Raw genomic sequence first — 16497 nt, 5'->3', positions numbered from 1 at the left:
TAGAAGACAAGATAAAATTTGCTATAAATGTCTAGCAACTGAAATGAAAATCCACACCAAATGTGACAAATGTCTCAATATATATATATATATATATATATATATATATATATATATATATATATATATATATATATATATATATATATATATATATATATATATATATATATATATATATATATATATATATATGAAGTTCTGTAGGATTACACTTACCATGTCTTAATCTTTTATTGGCATGTTTAGTTTTTTGCAATCACGCATACTCATATAATGCAAATAAAATTCTTTACAAAAATAGGATTGAGCCAATTACACATAATTAAAATAGATAGTAAGAGAAAATTAAGATATTGAAGTTGCAGAAAGATTTAGTTTAGTTATATTAACGCCCCGTTTTAAAGCAATACTACAATTTTTTTGGGAAGGGACCTCGTAACTTTGAATCATGGTCAGACGACATCTGAGTTGGCACCCTCTCTCCAAACTTCCTCACCACACCAGTGGCAGGACGTTTGCCCCGGCGGATTTTACCGGCAACATCTTACACGACGTTTTTTCGGTAGAATTGGGTCTCGAACCTGAAACCATCCGACTCCGAGACTTTACCACCAGACCACTGTGGCCAAGCCGAGTGTTTGACGAGTAAGATGACATGCATTTAGATGTTTGATGTTGCGGACAGTTCTAAGCAAATATAATGCCATAATATGTGACAGTTCAAATGAGTTCATGCGCATAATAACAGGAACAATGCAATAATGAGGTTAAAAAGTTAGTTATAAATGAATGTTTAGAAATATACACGATGATCATTTCCTGAGGGCATTTATTCATTTACGATAGAAAAGAAAAGTACATATAAAAATGCAATAAATATTTCGGCATTAATTGTTGAATACAAATTACTTGAAGTGTATATCAAAAATATAACTGTAGTTTCGTAATAAAAGATTGTGTATCACTGCCTTTTTATAATCGCGAATTTTTTTTAAAGCAAATATTTTCCTGTGGAATAGTAAAGAACGAAAAATTGAACTTAAAATTACAAAGAAATTCAGAACTAACATCCTAGAGCTATTATATTTTAAAATTTCACTCATTCAAAATTAAACAAAATTTTTAAATTTTTTAAAATAGCTTCTAAGTTTTTGCTCTGGAATAAATTTTATCACATCTTAAAATTTAAAAATTTATTGTCACAATCATATTAATTTAGTTGATCAAATTTAATTGTTACTAATTTAGTTCAGTTTTCTCAAATTAGGAATTTTAAAATGAGTTGATTAAACTAAATTAAAATAATAAATATGGTGGGTGAACCAATAATCTTATGTTCTTACATTTAAATAATATTATCTTTTATTTTTCTACGGAAGTAATTTACAGACAAGGTACAAATATTTGTATACATTAAAATAAAGTCATCACTTTTTTTGGAACAAAAAAATGTTCTAAGTAACAATTAAAAACAACAAACGCATTTATAAAGTGCCGCATTTTCTCAAATGCACCGAATGATTCCGTTTTAAATATAATGGCGAATAAATAATTTCTCAAATTATCTCTTTTCATTCGGAAGAATAGAATTGCTCTGCCTCGGGTTATTATCTCTTCAGTAATCTCCCACTCTTTAAAGATAATTTTAAATTAATGATATGCTGTGTTAAGTGGAATTAAATGTAACATGAATCTCGTTAAAGTTACTGGATTAGCAAACAAAAAAACAAAAGGCGATATTTCTTTTCTCGTCATAATTTTCTTCTGATCGTTTCGATTAAATGTTAAGTTACCAAAGAGCGATTAGATAATCGAAAGTGGTATCTGCGGAGACTTTAATGCTGATTAAGTAAAATGAAATGAGAAGAAGTTGAAAATGATAAATGTTTTAGGTTTTGATTTGGAGCGGCTGCGTTATTACTTGATCATAAAAATCAATAACAGAGTTTAATTTTCGATGTATTATAAGAAAACGCCTAAACTCAAACATAGAGAACCAAATTTTAAATATTTTGAAAAGAAAATTTAAAGTGATTACGGAAAAAAAATTTAGTTCTGAAATGTATTTAGTCTGCGCTGTAATCAGTATTCGAATTTCATTTTTACGTTATACATAATACTGAAATGGATTTTTTTAATTCAAAAAATCAGGTTAAAAAAACGTTATTCGAAACATCCGCTCTAAAAATGCTATTCAAAAAAATTAAAAACAAAAAGAACAAAAGTTTTTCTAAAAAAATTTTATATGTATTAAATAAAAAAATAAAGTCATAATTGTTCAAAATTCATTTTTTTTCCTGTTTCTTTTATGTTTACGAATTCTGTATCTTAATTTTCTATGTTTCGCATCATTCATTTAATTTAAAAATGATAAACAATGGCTATCATCTACAAAAATTTCCTAAATCCATGGATTTCAACACTTCTACTTTTGAATTTAAAAAAATAAATGAAAATGAGATTAATAATTAAAATTTATAATTAAATAATATAATCGATTACTTGAATTTTAACAACCGATAATATAATCGATTACCAAATGGCCTTTAAAGAGAAAATAAATGCCCAAAACTTGCTTTTTTTTTGTCAAAAAAAAAAGTTTGTCTTGTACGTATTTAAAAAAAAAATTGAAAGATTTTTTTAAATAATTACATGTACTCTACATTTTAATTTTGATTATATAAAAACTAATCTTTTATTTCATTCGCTTTTCTAGTTGTGTAAATATATTTCAGAAAATTCACAAAAATTAAAACTAATTAAATATGTTTATTTAACTTACAACTGAAGGCTTTAAAATTCCTTTTTCGAATAGTTTTTAAAAAAAACCAAGCAAACCATTTTAAAAAATGTATCTTTTAAATAACTCATTTTAATTTACAGTTACGTGGGGAATATTAAAGAATATTTAGACAACAGCTCTTTTTCTATGGATTTTATTATTCATTCAATACTAATTTAATGAGTGTTCATATGAATAAACTTATCTTAATATAAATAAAAATCGTTGTGTCCATGCTGGTGTATATGTTCCCCATCTCCTAAGCAACTGGAATGTATTCGATCAAATTTTGCACAATTTTTTTAAAAGTAAGATAAGAGAATATTTCCAATTTTTCGAAGTGTAAAATTTAATTAAATATTAAGTTAAATAGAAATTATTCAAATTTTTGCCATTTACCCCCGATAACTTCGGCGGAAATTATTCTAGAAGAAATAATTTTATGATATCTTAAAATTTAAAATTTTACCTTACGAATATCAAATTTTATGCCGCACAATTTTCTTTTAATTTTTATTTTCGCTAGTATTATTCAGCATTGAATAAAGGCCAACGATATAAGAAATTTTAATATTTGATATAAGAACATTTGTAAATGTACCATTCCTAGATAAGGAGGAAACTTAGAATTACTTTATTTTTATTTTTCGATATCTCTGTTTTATTTTTTAAATATTTTGGAAATATATTTTATTGGCTTTAAAAAGTAGTTTGTGCAATATTTTTGTTGTTGTTCAAGAACGAGAATATAAACAAAGAATTCATTATTGGCAGAACACATTAGCAGAATTCTGAAAGAACACTAAAAAAAGTTAAAACGCCGATGATTTACAATTTATATCAGGAACTGTTAACTTGATTTATTGATACAGAGAAAATCAATTGTCAACAGTTTTTTTTTAATCGGCTTTTTCAATCGGCATTATTATATGACTTTTTAAGTTCTAGGCAATAAAATTATTCTTACTTTATAATATTTTATACAAATGTAATTGTTATATTAAAAATATTAGGCATGGAATCATTTTGATCCTGAGTAGCTCCAGATTTAAGGGCAAAAACTGCATTTTTATTCACTTTTTATTAATTAATGGAGAAAGAATAGTTGAGTAAACTTGCATGTGCTTATTCTTATTCCATTCTTCTTTAAGAAATTCATTCATTATTGAGAAATAATTAATGCTCTCTTTTTAAATATGATGAAACCGCAGAGGAAAGGCCGAGTGATTTTACTAAGTAACGAAAATGAGCAAATATTGGCAAAACTTTCCTAAATGCTACTTAACATAACAAATTTACTGAACGATATCATGCGTTAAATGGAAAACCATGAACAGCAAAAATGATGATTCTGGAAAGATACAAAAATTATGACCTATATAGTTAACTAAGATTATGAGATTCTTCTGGAAAATTCCATTATGACGTCAAACCCGGTGAATTATTTCTCCTGTAATTGTGAAACTGTTCTAGTAGTGAAATTGACCATTATTTTTATCTTCTAATAAACGGCTTGCTGTATGCTTGACGCCCAGATCACGGAGAAGATGCGCTACCCCTATGCTAGGACGACAGATGCAAATTCTATATAATCTATATTAAGAATTCGTAGAATTTTAATTTTATACGCGATGGACTTTGCTTGCATATCAGCATTCTTGAAAAATTATTCTTATACAAGTATTAAAAATGACTTAAAGCATAAATTAAGATTATATTTCTGTCTTATAAAATAGTGACGATCTTTTAAATTTATTCCTAATTTTTTTCCCCTTAGTTTTATGATTTTTTTTATTCAAGACGCATTTTTACGACTTTGATATACGTTACCTCATGTTGTTAGAGAAATGAACTTTTGAATCAGAATAGGTGCTAAGAAAGAACACTTCTTCAAATAAATGGAATATCAGAAAAAAAATATTATGTAGTAACATAACAGAAATGAACTTCACTTCAATCTTATAATTGGACTTCCCTCTTACATTATTTTAATTAAAATAATGAAATAACAAATGAATACATTTGAAAAAACGTCGCATGTTAGAGAGATTACACAGCTAGCGAATTCTTATATGGAAATTCAGATGTTTTACTCGCTATTAAAAAAACGCAACTTGAAAAGTACCATTAAATACTTTTAAAATATTCTGTAACTAAACTAAATAATAAAGTTACTAAAAGTCGTAATTTTTAGATCATAAAAATAATACATTTCATGCTAAAATTTCGTAAAGATGTTTCAATCAGCATTTCAATGAATTCAAAGAAATGACGCAAGAAGATTTTCTTGTAGATTTTTTTAATAAAATAAGAAAAAAAACTCTTTTGTAATATATCTTAAATATTGATTTTTGTATGCAGAAATTGCCCTGTACATTATTAATGCGCATTTATCAATAAAAAATAAATATTTAAATCACATGAGGCAAAATATTTAAAATTATGCTGTGACAAAAATTATGGCAGGTAAGTCTTTCTAAAGTCGATGCTCAGAAGTTAAAAAAGAGTTCAGCTTTTGTTGGTTTAAAATTCATTTGGTTCAGTTTTTGTCAAAAATTACTGTGATAAATTTCAGATATGTCGTAAATAATAAATCTTTGTGATAAATGAAAGAAAATTTGGTTTAAAAAATGGAATTATATTATAAAAGACACACAAAAAAAATAATGTTCAAAATTCACAATTTTTAACAAACATTTTCAAAAATATTATTGCCCCAAAATTATTTTGTCATCATTTAAAAATGTTTTTTAACATCCTTTCAATGATATAATTTAATTGTCACTGTATTTTTTTTTCTAGAATTTTGGAATTTTTTTAAAAAGTATTTTGTTTTGCCTAGTTTTCAAAAATAAATTACATTGATGCATTGAAATTCAAACTGCTTTTAATTGCTCCATTAAATATTTAATCGTATAATTTTTTTCAATTGTTGAAAGCTAAAAAAAAAAGTTGTCTGTTTAATATCTGTGTAGTTTACAAGACAAATAAAAAAATTTACATTACCGCGAAAGATAGAAGAAAGATTAACCGATGTTTTAAACAGCTATATGACAGGTTTATATTGGAAAGGTTCATGTACTAAATAACCAGAGCATGTGTAATTCTATGAAACAATACGGCTCTGATGTCTGAAAGACTGAAACTTAAATTGGTCTTATGATAGAATCATGATGTTTAATTGAAATTAAATACAACTAGCATGTCGCAAAAGGCGAATAAATTACAAAATAAAATATATAAATGATAGTTGCTACATGAAATAAATTTCTTTAATGCAAGAAGTTTATAGAACTATTCATACGATCCGGGTATAAATATCCGGAGGACTTCAACTATACTAAACATTAGGTTTACTCAGATGAACGTAACTTGTGCGTGCGTTCGCGCGCGTGTATGATGTACGTGTGTATGTGTGCGTGCGTGTATGTGTGTGAATCCAATGTGAAGTTCAATAATTAAGAGAGATCTTTTTAAGAAAATAGAGAAATAGATAAGTTAATCTAAAAATGTTATCACGCTACAATTAGAATCTTTCATTTTCTTTAAATTCAAGTTTATAGGTTCGTTATGCCATTCGCTTTTAACAGTTATTATGTTCGAAAATACAAAATCATATTAATATTTTGTTGTTTTAGAAAGAGTGAAACTAAAATTAAAATGCTCTTTTGTTATGGCGCCTCTTTTGTAATTTAACTAATATTTTTCGTTTTTATTTATAATTACTATGAAAATATTACCCTTTAAATAAGATGACATTACCGAATGACACAAGCCAATGATGGAATTAAAATAATTATGAGTTTCCAATAACAAAAAATTCTTAAAAATATTATGTGACTAGCTACTGAATCATAAAATATCAAATAATCACTTAATAATTTTGTTTCGTGAGAGTTTCTAATTTATTAAGGAAATTCAGCATTTTATAAAATGCTCACGATTCTCAAATGAAATGCTCGAAAGCTTTTCATAATCTTAGATTTTTAAATCATCGTTTAAACTCTGAAATTAACCCAGTTTCTAATTTGCAAACCATTACAATTAAGCACATATTTCCAACAGGAAAAATACTTTAAATGATTTTTTAAAAATCATATTTTGTTATAATAATTTAAATAAATAAATAAACAACGTAAAGAAACATTTTTTTTTAGTTTCATAGATTTTATATTTCTAAATTTAGAATGGTAGGAATATTTTATTAAATATGATTGAAAGTATCATAAAATTTTATAAAATTACAAAATAATAATTTTTTATAATTTCCGTTTATTAATTTGAAAATTTATAATAAAATAAAATTATTTAAATCATTTTTCCAACTAGAAATGTGTGTTTATTTCTAATGATTTAAAAATGAGCTATTAGACTGCGATTAGTATGGTCATTTTGTATATGCTCTAAGCCAAACATCCTCCGCAGATAAATTTCTTTATAGCTTCCGTTTTACATGACACACATTAGCTCGTATCTGGTGAATCAATTTGTTTATATTATTACCTTTCCGTATAAGAAGTAAAGAGAAATTAGTGTAATCGTCAAAGAATTCGAGCCGGAAACTCGGTCAAATCTTCACGCTTTAGACCTTCTTCAGTTCAAAAACTGCCTATCAGTTCGTCTGTCTTTGACAAAGATAATTCAAAACCATTTTTGCGCTAGATGGATGTAATTTTGTATATGGTCCTTACACCGAATTTGTATATTTTTATCAAATTTTGAGCAAAATCTATTCAGAGGAAATTTATCTATCCGAATATAAATTAACACGGTAACTTCAAAACGATGAGAACTAAATGGATAAAATTCGGTACACAGGTTAAGTATTCAGAATGTAAACACCTCTCAAATCTGAGCCGAATACAACAAGGGTCGATTGTTTGTCAATCCGTACTTTCAGAAGAACGCAAGCGCGATAACTCAAAAACCCGATGGCATGATCAAATTTCTTGCATTATTTTGTGACTGTATTTGTCGTTCTGTGCCACATTTTCGGGTTGGAAAAAAGAATCGAAGGTGCATAAAAGTCTAAAATACAATTCGTCTTCATTAGAGAGTATGCGATATACTAATTTCTTTTCTTTTCTTTTTTTTTTAAGAAAAGAAATTTCAAAAATATAGCATAGGTGATTTTATTTTTATTGTAATATAGAATGCATTGGCTAATAATCCAATTTTTCAGTTTCATTAAACCTCCAAAACTTAATCTATGATCGACGAGTTTTTCATATCTGAGATAGCTAAGTTAAAGTGAACTTAACGATTCACGTTATTTTCTCTTTAAGGAGCACTCTTAGCGGCTAGGAGAAAAGAATCGAAGGGGCATAAAAGTCATGAGCGGCAGCCTTAGGGTGTAAAGACAAAATCAACAGAATTGGTCTCCCCCAAACTTTCTCGTATATTTTCTAATTAAAGGTGAATTTGTATTTTAGACGCGTTTTTTTTTTCAGCCGATTGAAACCGAAATATGATGCAGAAATACAGTTACAGTCACAAATTCACATTTAATATATTTAATTCATTGCATCTTTGAATTATCACGTTTACGTGCTTCTGAAAGTGCAGATGAAACAATAGCTCAACCCCTTGTTCGATTTGGTTCGAAATTTGATAGTATAAATGTTAAACCTGCGTATTGAATTTGATCCATTTGACTACCTTCGTTTCGCAGTTAACTTACATTCAAATAGCTGGATAGATAGACTTTTTCAGGATGCATTTCGTTCAAATAGCTGGATAAATAGACTTTTTCCGAATGGATTCGTTCAAAATTTGATAGAAATCTACTAATTTGATGGGAAGATCATATACCAAACTTCATCCATCTAGCTTAAAGCGTTTTTGAGTTATCTTAATCAAAGACAAATAGACGGACAGACAGATATACTTTTTTTTTTCAAAAATTGGCGCCGAACTCAGGGAGGGCTAAAAGGTGAAGATTTTTTAATATCTCGAGATCGAATTTTTTTTGACGATTGCAATACTTTCTCTATACTTCATATGCGAGAAAGTAACAAGAGCATTTATTTCATCTCTTGAACCCAAAAGATAAACGATGAAACAAAAAAAAGTTATACATCAGCTTCCAAATACTCCTATTATATCACGGGTATTATGTTTTAGTATTACTTCCTTAAAGAATTTTCGCCAGGAGGTTTGATTTAAGAGAATTAATTCTTTTTAAATTTTTATAAAAAATTAATTTGATTTGAAAATTTTATTCAACAAAAATTAAGTATTCTTATTTCTTAAGGAGTATCATCAGATAGTGAAAACTTGGCCCCCTATTAAAAACAGAAATAGCAAAGATTTTTAACATGGATATTTATAAAATAATAAATATAATGGGAATTATATTTTCTCTAACAATTATTTACTCAAACGGCACAAACGTAATATAATGTTTCGAAATGTCATTGTATTTACGACAAGAAAAAAGGAATAGTTTAAGGAGGATCGCAGTACAACGAATATTAGATTTAGAATTGACTGTTTAGATATATCGATAGAAAATAAAACTATAGTATCGAGCCATTCGAGTTTTATATTTCTGGTAACATATCTACAAAACTTTTTCTAAAGTTATTTTCCTCTGATAAGTGGTTAAAAACTTTTTTTACGATACCAATTTAAAATTATTTCTAATTTAAGAATAAATTAACGATCGTTCCGATTTTTTAATAATTCGATCAAAATTAACAAATTATTGAATCGTCTACATAGATCATATAAAGATATAACAATTTCTCAAAATAACAAGCAATTATCGAAATATTTTATATCAATTGTCTAATTAAGGGATTAAATAAAGAGCCGTTGTATCAAATACATATTGCCGCCCGCAATTATTGTTGTAAGATATATTTACATTCTGGTTGAACCTACATCATAGATCATAATTGATAAACTGTCATACAACGGTATGACAGTTTATCAAAATAACAGGTAATTATCGAAATACTTTATATTAATTGTCCAATTAAGGGATTGAATAAAGAGTCGTCGCATCAAATACATGTTGCTGTCCGCAATTATTGTTGCAATATACATTTAAATTCTGATTGAATCACCATCATAGAACATAACTGATAAATTGTCATACAACGGTATGACAGTTTATCAAAATAACAGGTAATTATCGAAATATTTTATATTAATTGTCCAATTAAGGGTTGAATAAAGAGTCGTTGTATCAAATATACGTTGCCGTCCGCAATTATTGTTGAAAGATGCATTTAAATTCTGATTGAACCACCATCATAGAACATAACTGCCATACAACGGTATGATAGTTTATCAAAATACCAGACAATTATTGAAATTATTTATATCAACTATTTCATTAAGAAATTACATAACTAGTTATTATATCAAATGCATTTTTCCGTCAGCATTCATTTTTATAGAACATATTTAATTTCTGTAACGAAATATTATCGATAATTAAATCATTTCGATACATTATAGAACTAGGAAAAGCCAGGAGTAGGAAAGAGGGAGTTACTTACGGTCATTGTAGCAGAGTCTCCAGAGTCCCGAGACGGTGTGCTTGGACAGGTGTTCTCTGTCCCCCGTGCCGTTGTAGCGGGGGTTGGGCATCAGTTCGATACTGTAGAGCCAGGCGTTGGAGCAGATGGCTATGGCTTGGGCGGCCAGGGCCACACTCGCGGCTATCAGGGTCAGAGCTCTCAGAAGGCTCAGAGACGCCCTGATCATGGTTCGCCCCTGCACGAGTCAGCCCTCCTCAGCCCCGTGGGGCCTTCTTCGGCTTCACCAGCATTGGCCGAGGGCTGGGGCACGTCTCCAAGAAGAAATGTCACGGCACGCACCAGCATAGATAAGCAATCCGCACCGCTGGATAATGCCACACGAATTATTGATGCCGTTGGATATGTGTGCGTTATGGTCTCCCACGTGGAGGAAGTGAATGAAAATGGAAAAAGAAGTGGCAGTGGTGTATTTGGTTTGTATTACTTTGGTGGCGACTTTTTCAAAATCAAGCACAAACCACACTAGTCTGAAGGCAGTTTTCGCGCCGTCAGTGAAATTTATTCATTTCTTCGCAGGAGTTTCTTTGTAATAGTATTCTTTCTACATTGTTTTGCTCGGCTCACAATGCATTGTTCTCTAGATAGTAATAATAATAATAACATTCTATAATGGAAGATATTTGTTTTCTTCGTTGCACTTTTACATTTTCTTATTTTGGTTGTGGAGGAATATATGACAGGGTACCACTACAAATAGTGTGTCTTATTTATTCATTTATTTATTCTTTTATTAGCTAAAATACTACTATGCAAAAAAATTTTCTTATCTTAAAAATTCAGTCATATAAAAACGGAAAAATTGTCTATTTATTAAATAATCTACGTTAAGAAGTCATGACTGCCTTAGACCGGTGAGAAATTAAAATAGACTGTCTAAGCTCAGAGCAGCTTCTTCTATACGAGTCCGAAGTTTGCTTCATTATTTTCTTTTAACCCTAATTCTACATCAGAGGAAACATGATTCGAACAGCTTCATTTGAGAGATAGAGAAAGAGAGAGAGAGAGTTCAGATTGCAATCACATAAAAATACCTGTTGTTCTGGCCCTTCCGTGCGTCCATCCTGTAGCTCTAAAAATGCAAAATATAATCAACTCTTTTTCCGTTGCGGAACCGAATAATCGAATACTTCGGGATGTATTCCAAGAACCGCTTGCTCCCCTACAGGGAATTTGGTGGAGTGCTGCTGCATTTCTGCGTGAGTAACATGAAAAAAGGAAAATCGGAATCCACTCACATCCCTACCCCATCAGCAGACGATATTAGAGGGGTGGATCGGAAGATGAAATGATGCGGCGTGCTGATGAGCGGTCCAGCGGCGACCTTCAGTGGAATGCTGGACAGGCTGCTTCAAACACGATAATCGAACACACATAACAGACGACTTCCGGTGACACACCTCTCGCCAGAAAAGAGGGGGGTCTTCTGGATGGATGGGAGATGCGTCCGCAAAAGATCGTCTGCCACACGGAGAGAGAATGGGGGAGGGGTGCTTCCCCACCCTTCCGCGGGCGAATCCATTTCGCCGTAGAAGGGGAGGATTGGTAGCTAACTCCTGAATTATTCACGCTTTACTTTCTGAGAATGGATGTCGGAAAAAGCAAATGATTGTAGGATTAGACCTCCCCCATATGGCCTTGGGATTACGATAATGTCTTCTTAATTGTCTCTTCTAAATTAACTCTGAAGCTTAAATATTTTAAAGAAAAAGATACCTCACATCGGAATCAATCAGATTTTAAAGAACAATTATTTGTTTCAACAATTGTTTGGTTTCGAATCTTTTCACCGAAAACAATACAACAGCGATTGTTTTCATCGCTCTAATTAACTTTTCCACTTTTTCCATTGGTTGACCTTTAATTAAGAGTTATTTCTGTAATTTTTTAAAGAATTCTCTTACAGCTTCTGCCTTCAAAATGCTTTATTATATACTTGGAATTTTTCGTATTCGAACTTTAAATTATTTTTCGGCTAAAATATAAACGATTTTCAAACAAAAAAAAAATTCGCAACATTTTTTTTTTTTTTTTTTTTTTTTTTTTTACATTTGTAATAGAAGCTATAAGTTGATATTTCTGTTGAATTAATTTTCTTAAAATATATAAAATAAAGAATAATAATCTAATTAAAATCATATTAATGTACTTGTTTTCTCACTTCTGTGAACTTATTCTTATTTAAGGAAATCATGCGTTAATCATTTTTTTCTCTTAATTTCCATAAATCATGCAATGTATTAAAAAAAACATACATCGGAAATAATATGTAATAAACTCATTCAAAAAATATTCGTTGAAACTACGATTTTATTTCAGACCACATTAATTTTAAGATATATTTTCATAAAAAAAATTGCATTAAAAAGAAAATTTTACAATTTTTCCCCCACTTTTTATTGAAAATGATACTATTTTCTTAAATCTGTTTAAATTTAATTCGAACAGATTCCGAATTGTAAAAGCTGCTCTTTTCTATTAAATATGTTTATCTAATTATTTATTATCATTTGATCCTCATTCATTTTATTGGCACTTAAAAAAATTAATGGATTAGAAAAGAAAACGGATTATCTCAAAATGATTAGAAAAGCCTCTCTTCAAATCTATCTGATGTTTTCGTCTTTCCCACTTCTAAAAAACATTCCAAAAACTAAACATTCGAATGATTTTAAATTTAGCCATTATATTAAAGAAACAAGATGTGGTTTATTTTTAAAATTAATCATATAATTATTTTTCTTATAAATCTGATAATCTGCGGCGAGTAGTCAGAATTAAAAAAAAAAACTCTCTTTTGTTTTTACCAATTATGTTACTAAGATATCACAATAAACGACTCTGACTTCATCTCTAATCAAATCAAAATTAATTCTAGTTCGGCTTTAAGGTCCCAAGGTACTTTTCCTTAATATTTTGAATGGTAAAAAAGAAGAGGGTAAACCAATTTAAATTTATTTTTCTTTTTGGCCTGAGGTTTTATTACGACATATTTTAATAATTTAATATTAATTTTGAAAAATGAGACTTGGACATAATAAATGCATAATTTTCTTCAACCGATTCTTAATTGAACGCAGTTATGCAATATAGAAACCCATTCCAAAATGTTATTTCTAGATACATTCTCAAAGTAATATGAAGGGGAAAAAATCTCGTGCTGCATTTTTTACAAATTTGTATTTAATTTTCGATAGTCTGTTGTACAACTAAAAGCCGGTCACTTTAATTTAGATACCAAAGTTCACTCATTTAGATATATTGTTCAACTTGCTACCCAAATTTTTTAAAATATATTAGTAGAACAATTATTATTAAATAATATTCATTTATGGTAAAAAAAATCATTATCTGATAAATAATCGAGTGTGGGAATAAATAAATATATAAGGCTGATTTCACTGCTTTATTTTACCTACATTGTGGATTCCTTTTCTCAAATGCATTATTATTTACATCGGTTATTTGTTTATTTATTTAAGGGCCGCGGTGGCCTGGTAGTAAGGTCTCGGCTTCGAAACCGAAGGGTTTCAGATTCGAGACCCGATTCCACCGAAGAACCGTTGTACAAGCGGGTCTGGTGCACGTTAAATTTGTCGGGGTCAAACGATCAAACGCTGGTGTGGTGTGGAAGTTTGGAGATGAGAGTGCCAGCTCAGGTGTCATCCTCGTCATCTGACCACGATTCAAAATTACGAGGTCCGTCCCAAAGTAGCCCTAAAAACTAGGCGTTAATATAACTAATCTAAACTTGTTTATTTATTTATCCTATTTTACCTTAAAATAGTCATAGTATACTTTTGCTCCGAGAGGTCAAGCACTATAATTTACATTCAAAAGAAAATTTTGTCATCCTCACCAATATACTAGCTTTTTAGTTTGTTATTTATTGCAGGCCTTGTAGCAATTTCATCGGCATTTCCAGTAATATAAATTACATTGTATTTTCCTTGGGGATTTAGGGATAAGTAAACTATTTTAACTGCTGCAAAATGCAGACAACAAAATCCGAAGCAATATTATCTAAGCTAACTTCGAGACAGCGCAATGCGATTTCAATGCTTCCTTGCAGAGTGAGTGCGTCTGCTAAAAAGCACGTTTCACAGGACCGTCATTTTAGAAACCAGTCAATGTTCTGAGCGAGAATGGTCTTAGAAAAAGGCATTGCCGCGTTTTGTCGCATTAGTAATTGTCTGACAACCTCTTATATCAGTTTTTTTTAATAGCAAAAAAAAATCTGAACAAATTTTTGATTTTTGTCTCGGTTTTTTTCCCCCTTATTTCTCGACAATTGTGAATATTATTTACAAAATACTTTGAAAAAAAGCGAAAATTCGAACATTTTTTGAATCTAGCTTATTGGAATTTTATTTTTGAACGTTAAAAGGAATAATAAATAGCTGAAATTAAATAAATAACGCATAAAATGATGATTAATTTAAATTTTATGCCATTTTTTTTATTTTTAGTTCCTAACCGATCAAAGGCAAATAGAGAAAGAAAGGATACGTAAAGAGAAATAAGAGACAGAGCTCAAAAATCGTACTTATGCTATTGCATTTGAAAAAAATAAATAAAAATATTAATTAAAATTGTGAAAAATAAATTTCATTGTACTGAAGCTGTACTTTTGTAATAGCAAAAATTTACTAGTTAAAAATACGAATAAAAATATTTAGTGATTTGTAACGTACTCCCCTCCCCTTATATTTTGCAGGTCGAAGTTACTTATGAAGTATGTATTTTGTTCGTCTCAATAAAAGTTTTTTTTTAAAAAATTTGCACATCCTTTTTCTCATTTTTTTCCAAGCAACTACCTAAATCCTGTTTTGATTTTAGATTCCTTTTTGTTTGGATATTTTTTCTGGATTTCTGACCAATCCATTGTATTATACAGATACAGAATCAAAAATGTTTGTAACAATACAGACATTTCAGCAACCCCTTGCTCAAAAGTAATCTCCTCGAAATTTCCACGCATGCTCTCTAATAAAGATGTTACCCCCCCCCCTCAAGGTCTGCATAATATTGTGTATTTTGACAGAATCGGATTATTAAATAGGAAGTATAGGCAAATGTCTAGGAGTCCCGTTACTTTAGAGAGTCCCAAGACAGATTTCCGATATTTTCATATTCGAATTTCAAAACATTAATCTCAGACTACGTTTCCAAGAAATATAATTTTAAAATTTTTGTTTCAAAAAATAAAATTTAAAAAATGTAATTTTTTTTTATAAATGCGTGATACTCAAACTTACTCACTGAAAGGCATCCTCCATTAAATGTTTGGTTATTACAGATTTTCGTTAATGTATTTATAATCTAAACATTTCTTAGATAAATACATGGATTACAATGAAAATTATATGGAATTTGGATGTGAAAAGGGATTTCCCTAATCTTGTATTACCTTGGGACCTTTACATACTGGAGACGGCAGTCAAAATGACTCAACTTTGTTCATAACTCTGATTATCACGTGGTATTTTGCTCTTGAATACAATCAGTACCTTCAAGTTGTTCTTTCAGAAGTATGTTGGCAAAGTAAGAACACGTGCGTATAACCCAGTTGTTCTTTTTCAAAGGTTTTGATGCTATATATGGAGTCATTGATTCCATGTCTCTGAAACTGCTTTAAATTTGAATAATGCAAGAAAAATAAAGAAATATTCTTAAAATAATATTTAAAGTATTGTATTCTTCATTTTTGTTTGTTAAATTCTGACAGCTGACAGAGAGTTTTAAACGTTAAAAAGTTTTAAAATGTCGAAGTACGCTTTAATCGCGTTACAGCCTCCCTGCAAAAGTTTCACTTGAACGCGCTAGACGCGTTACGGACGATGAAAAGGTTCATTTGTTAGAAAAAAATTGCATACCTTCAAAAGGTTGGTATGGACCTAGAAACTTAATGTTTTTTTTTTCCAATGGGCAATTATGTATAATGAAATCAAAGTAATATTTTCAAATTTCGTGACAGATCGCATATTCACCAATAGAAAATAATTCCAAATTTTTTTTTTTTTTTTTTTTTTTTTTTTTTTTTTGGAAAGAGGTCTGAAATGTGAAGATTTTTTTAAAAATCCCGGCATGTATTTTTTTTTTTTTAATCTTATACTTTCTGCTTGTGCACTTCATATATGAGAAAGTAAGCCAGCGGAAGTGGTC

General features: G+C 29.4%; 1 protein-coding gene across 1 annotated transcript in view; it reads right to left on the bottom strand.

Moving 5' to 3' along the window:
• Window positions 1-11802, bottom strand: part of LOC129968166 (voltage-dependent calcium channel gamma-5 subunit-like) — a 132589-nt gene extending 120787 nt beyond the window's left edge. Inside the window, exon 1 of the mRNA XM_056081987.1 lies at window positions 10294-11802. Within this exon, the coding sequence (XP_055937962.1) occupies window positions 10294-10501 (208 nt within the window). The 5' untranslated portion in view covers window positions 10502-11802. The remainder of the gene's footprint in view (window positions 1-10293) is intronic.
• Window positions 11803-16497: the final 4695 nt, after the last annotated feature.

This window comes from Argiope bruennichi, chromosome 5, assembly GCF_947563725.1.
Source record: "Argiope bruennichi chromosome 5, qqArgBrue1.1, whole genome shotgun sequence".
NCBI lineage: Eukaryota > Metazoa > Arthropoda > Arachnida > Araneae > Araneidae > Argiope > Argiope bruennichi.
This window is presented reverse-complemented; position numbering and strand designations above follow the sequence as displayed.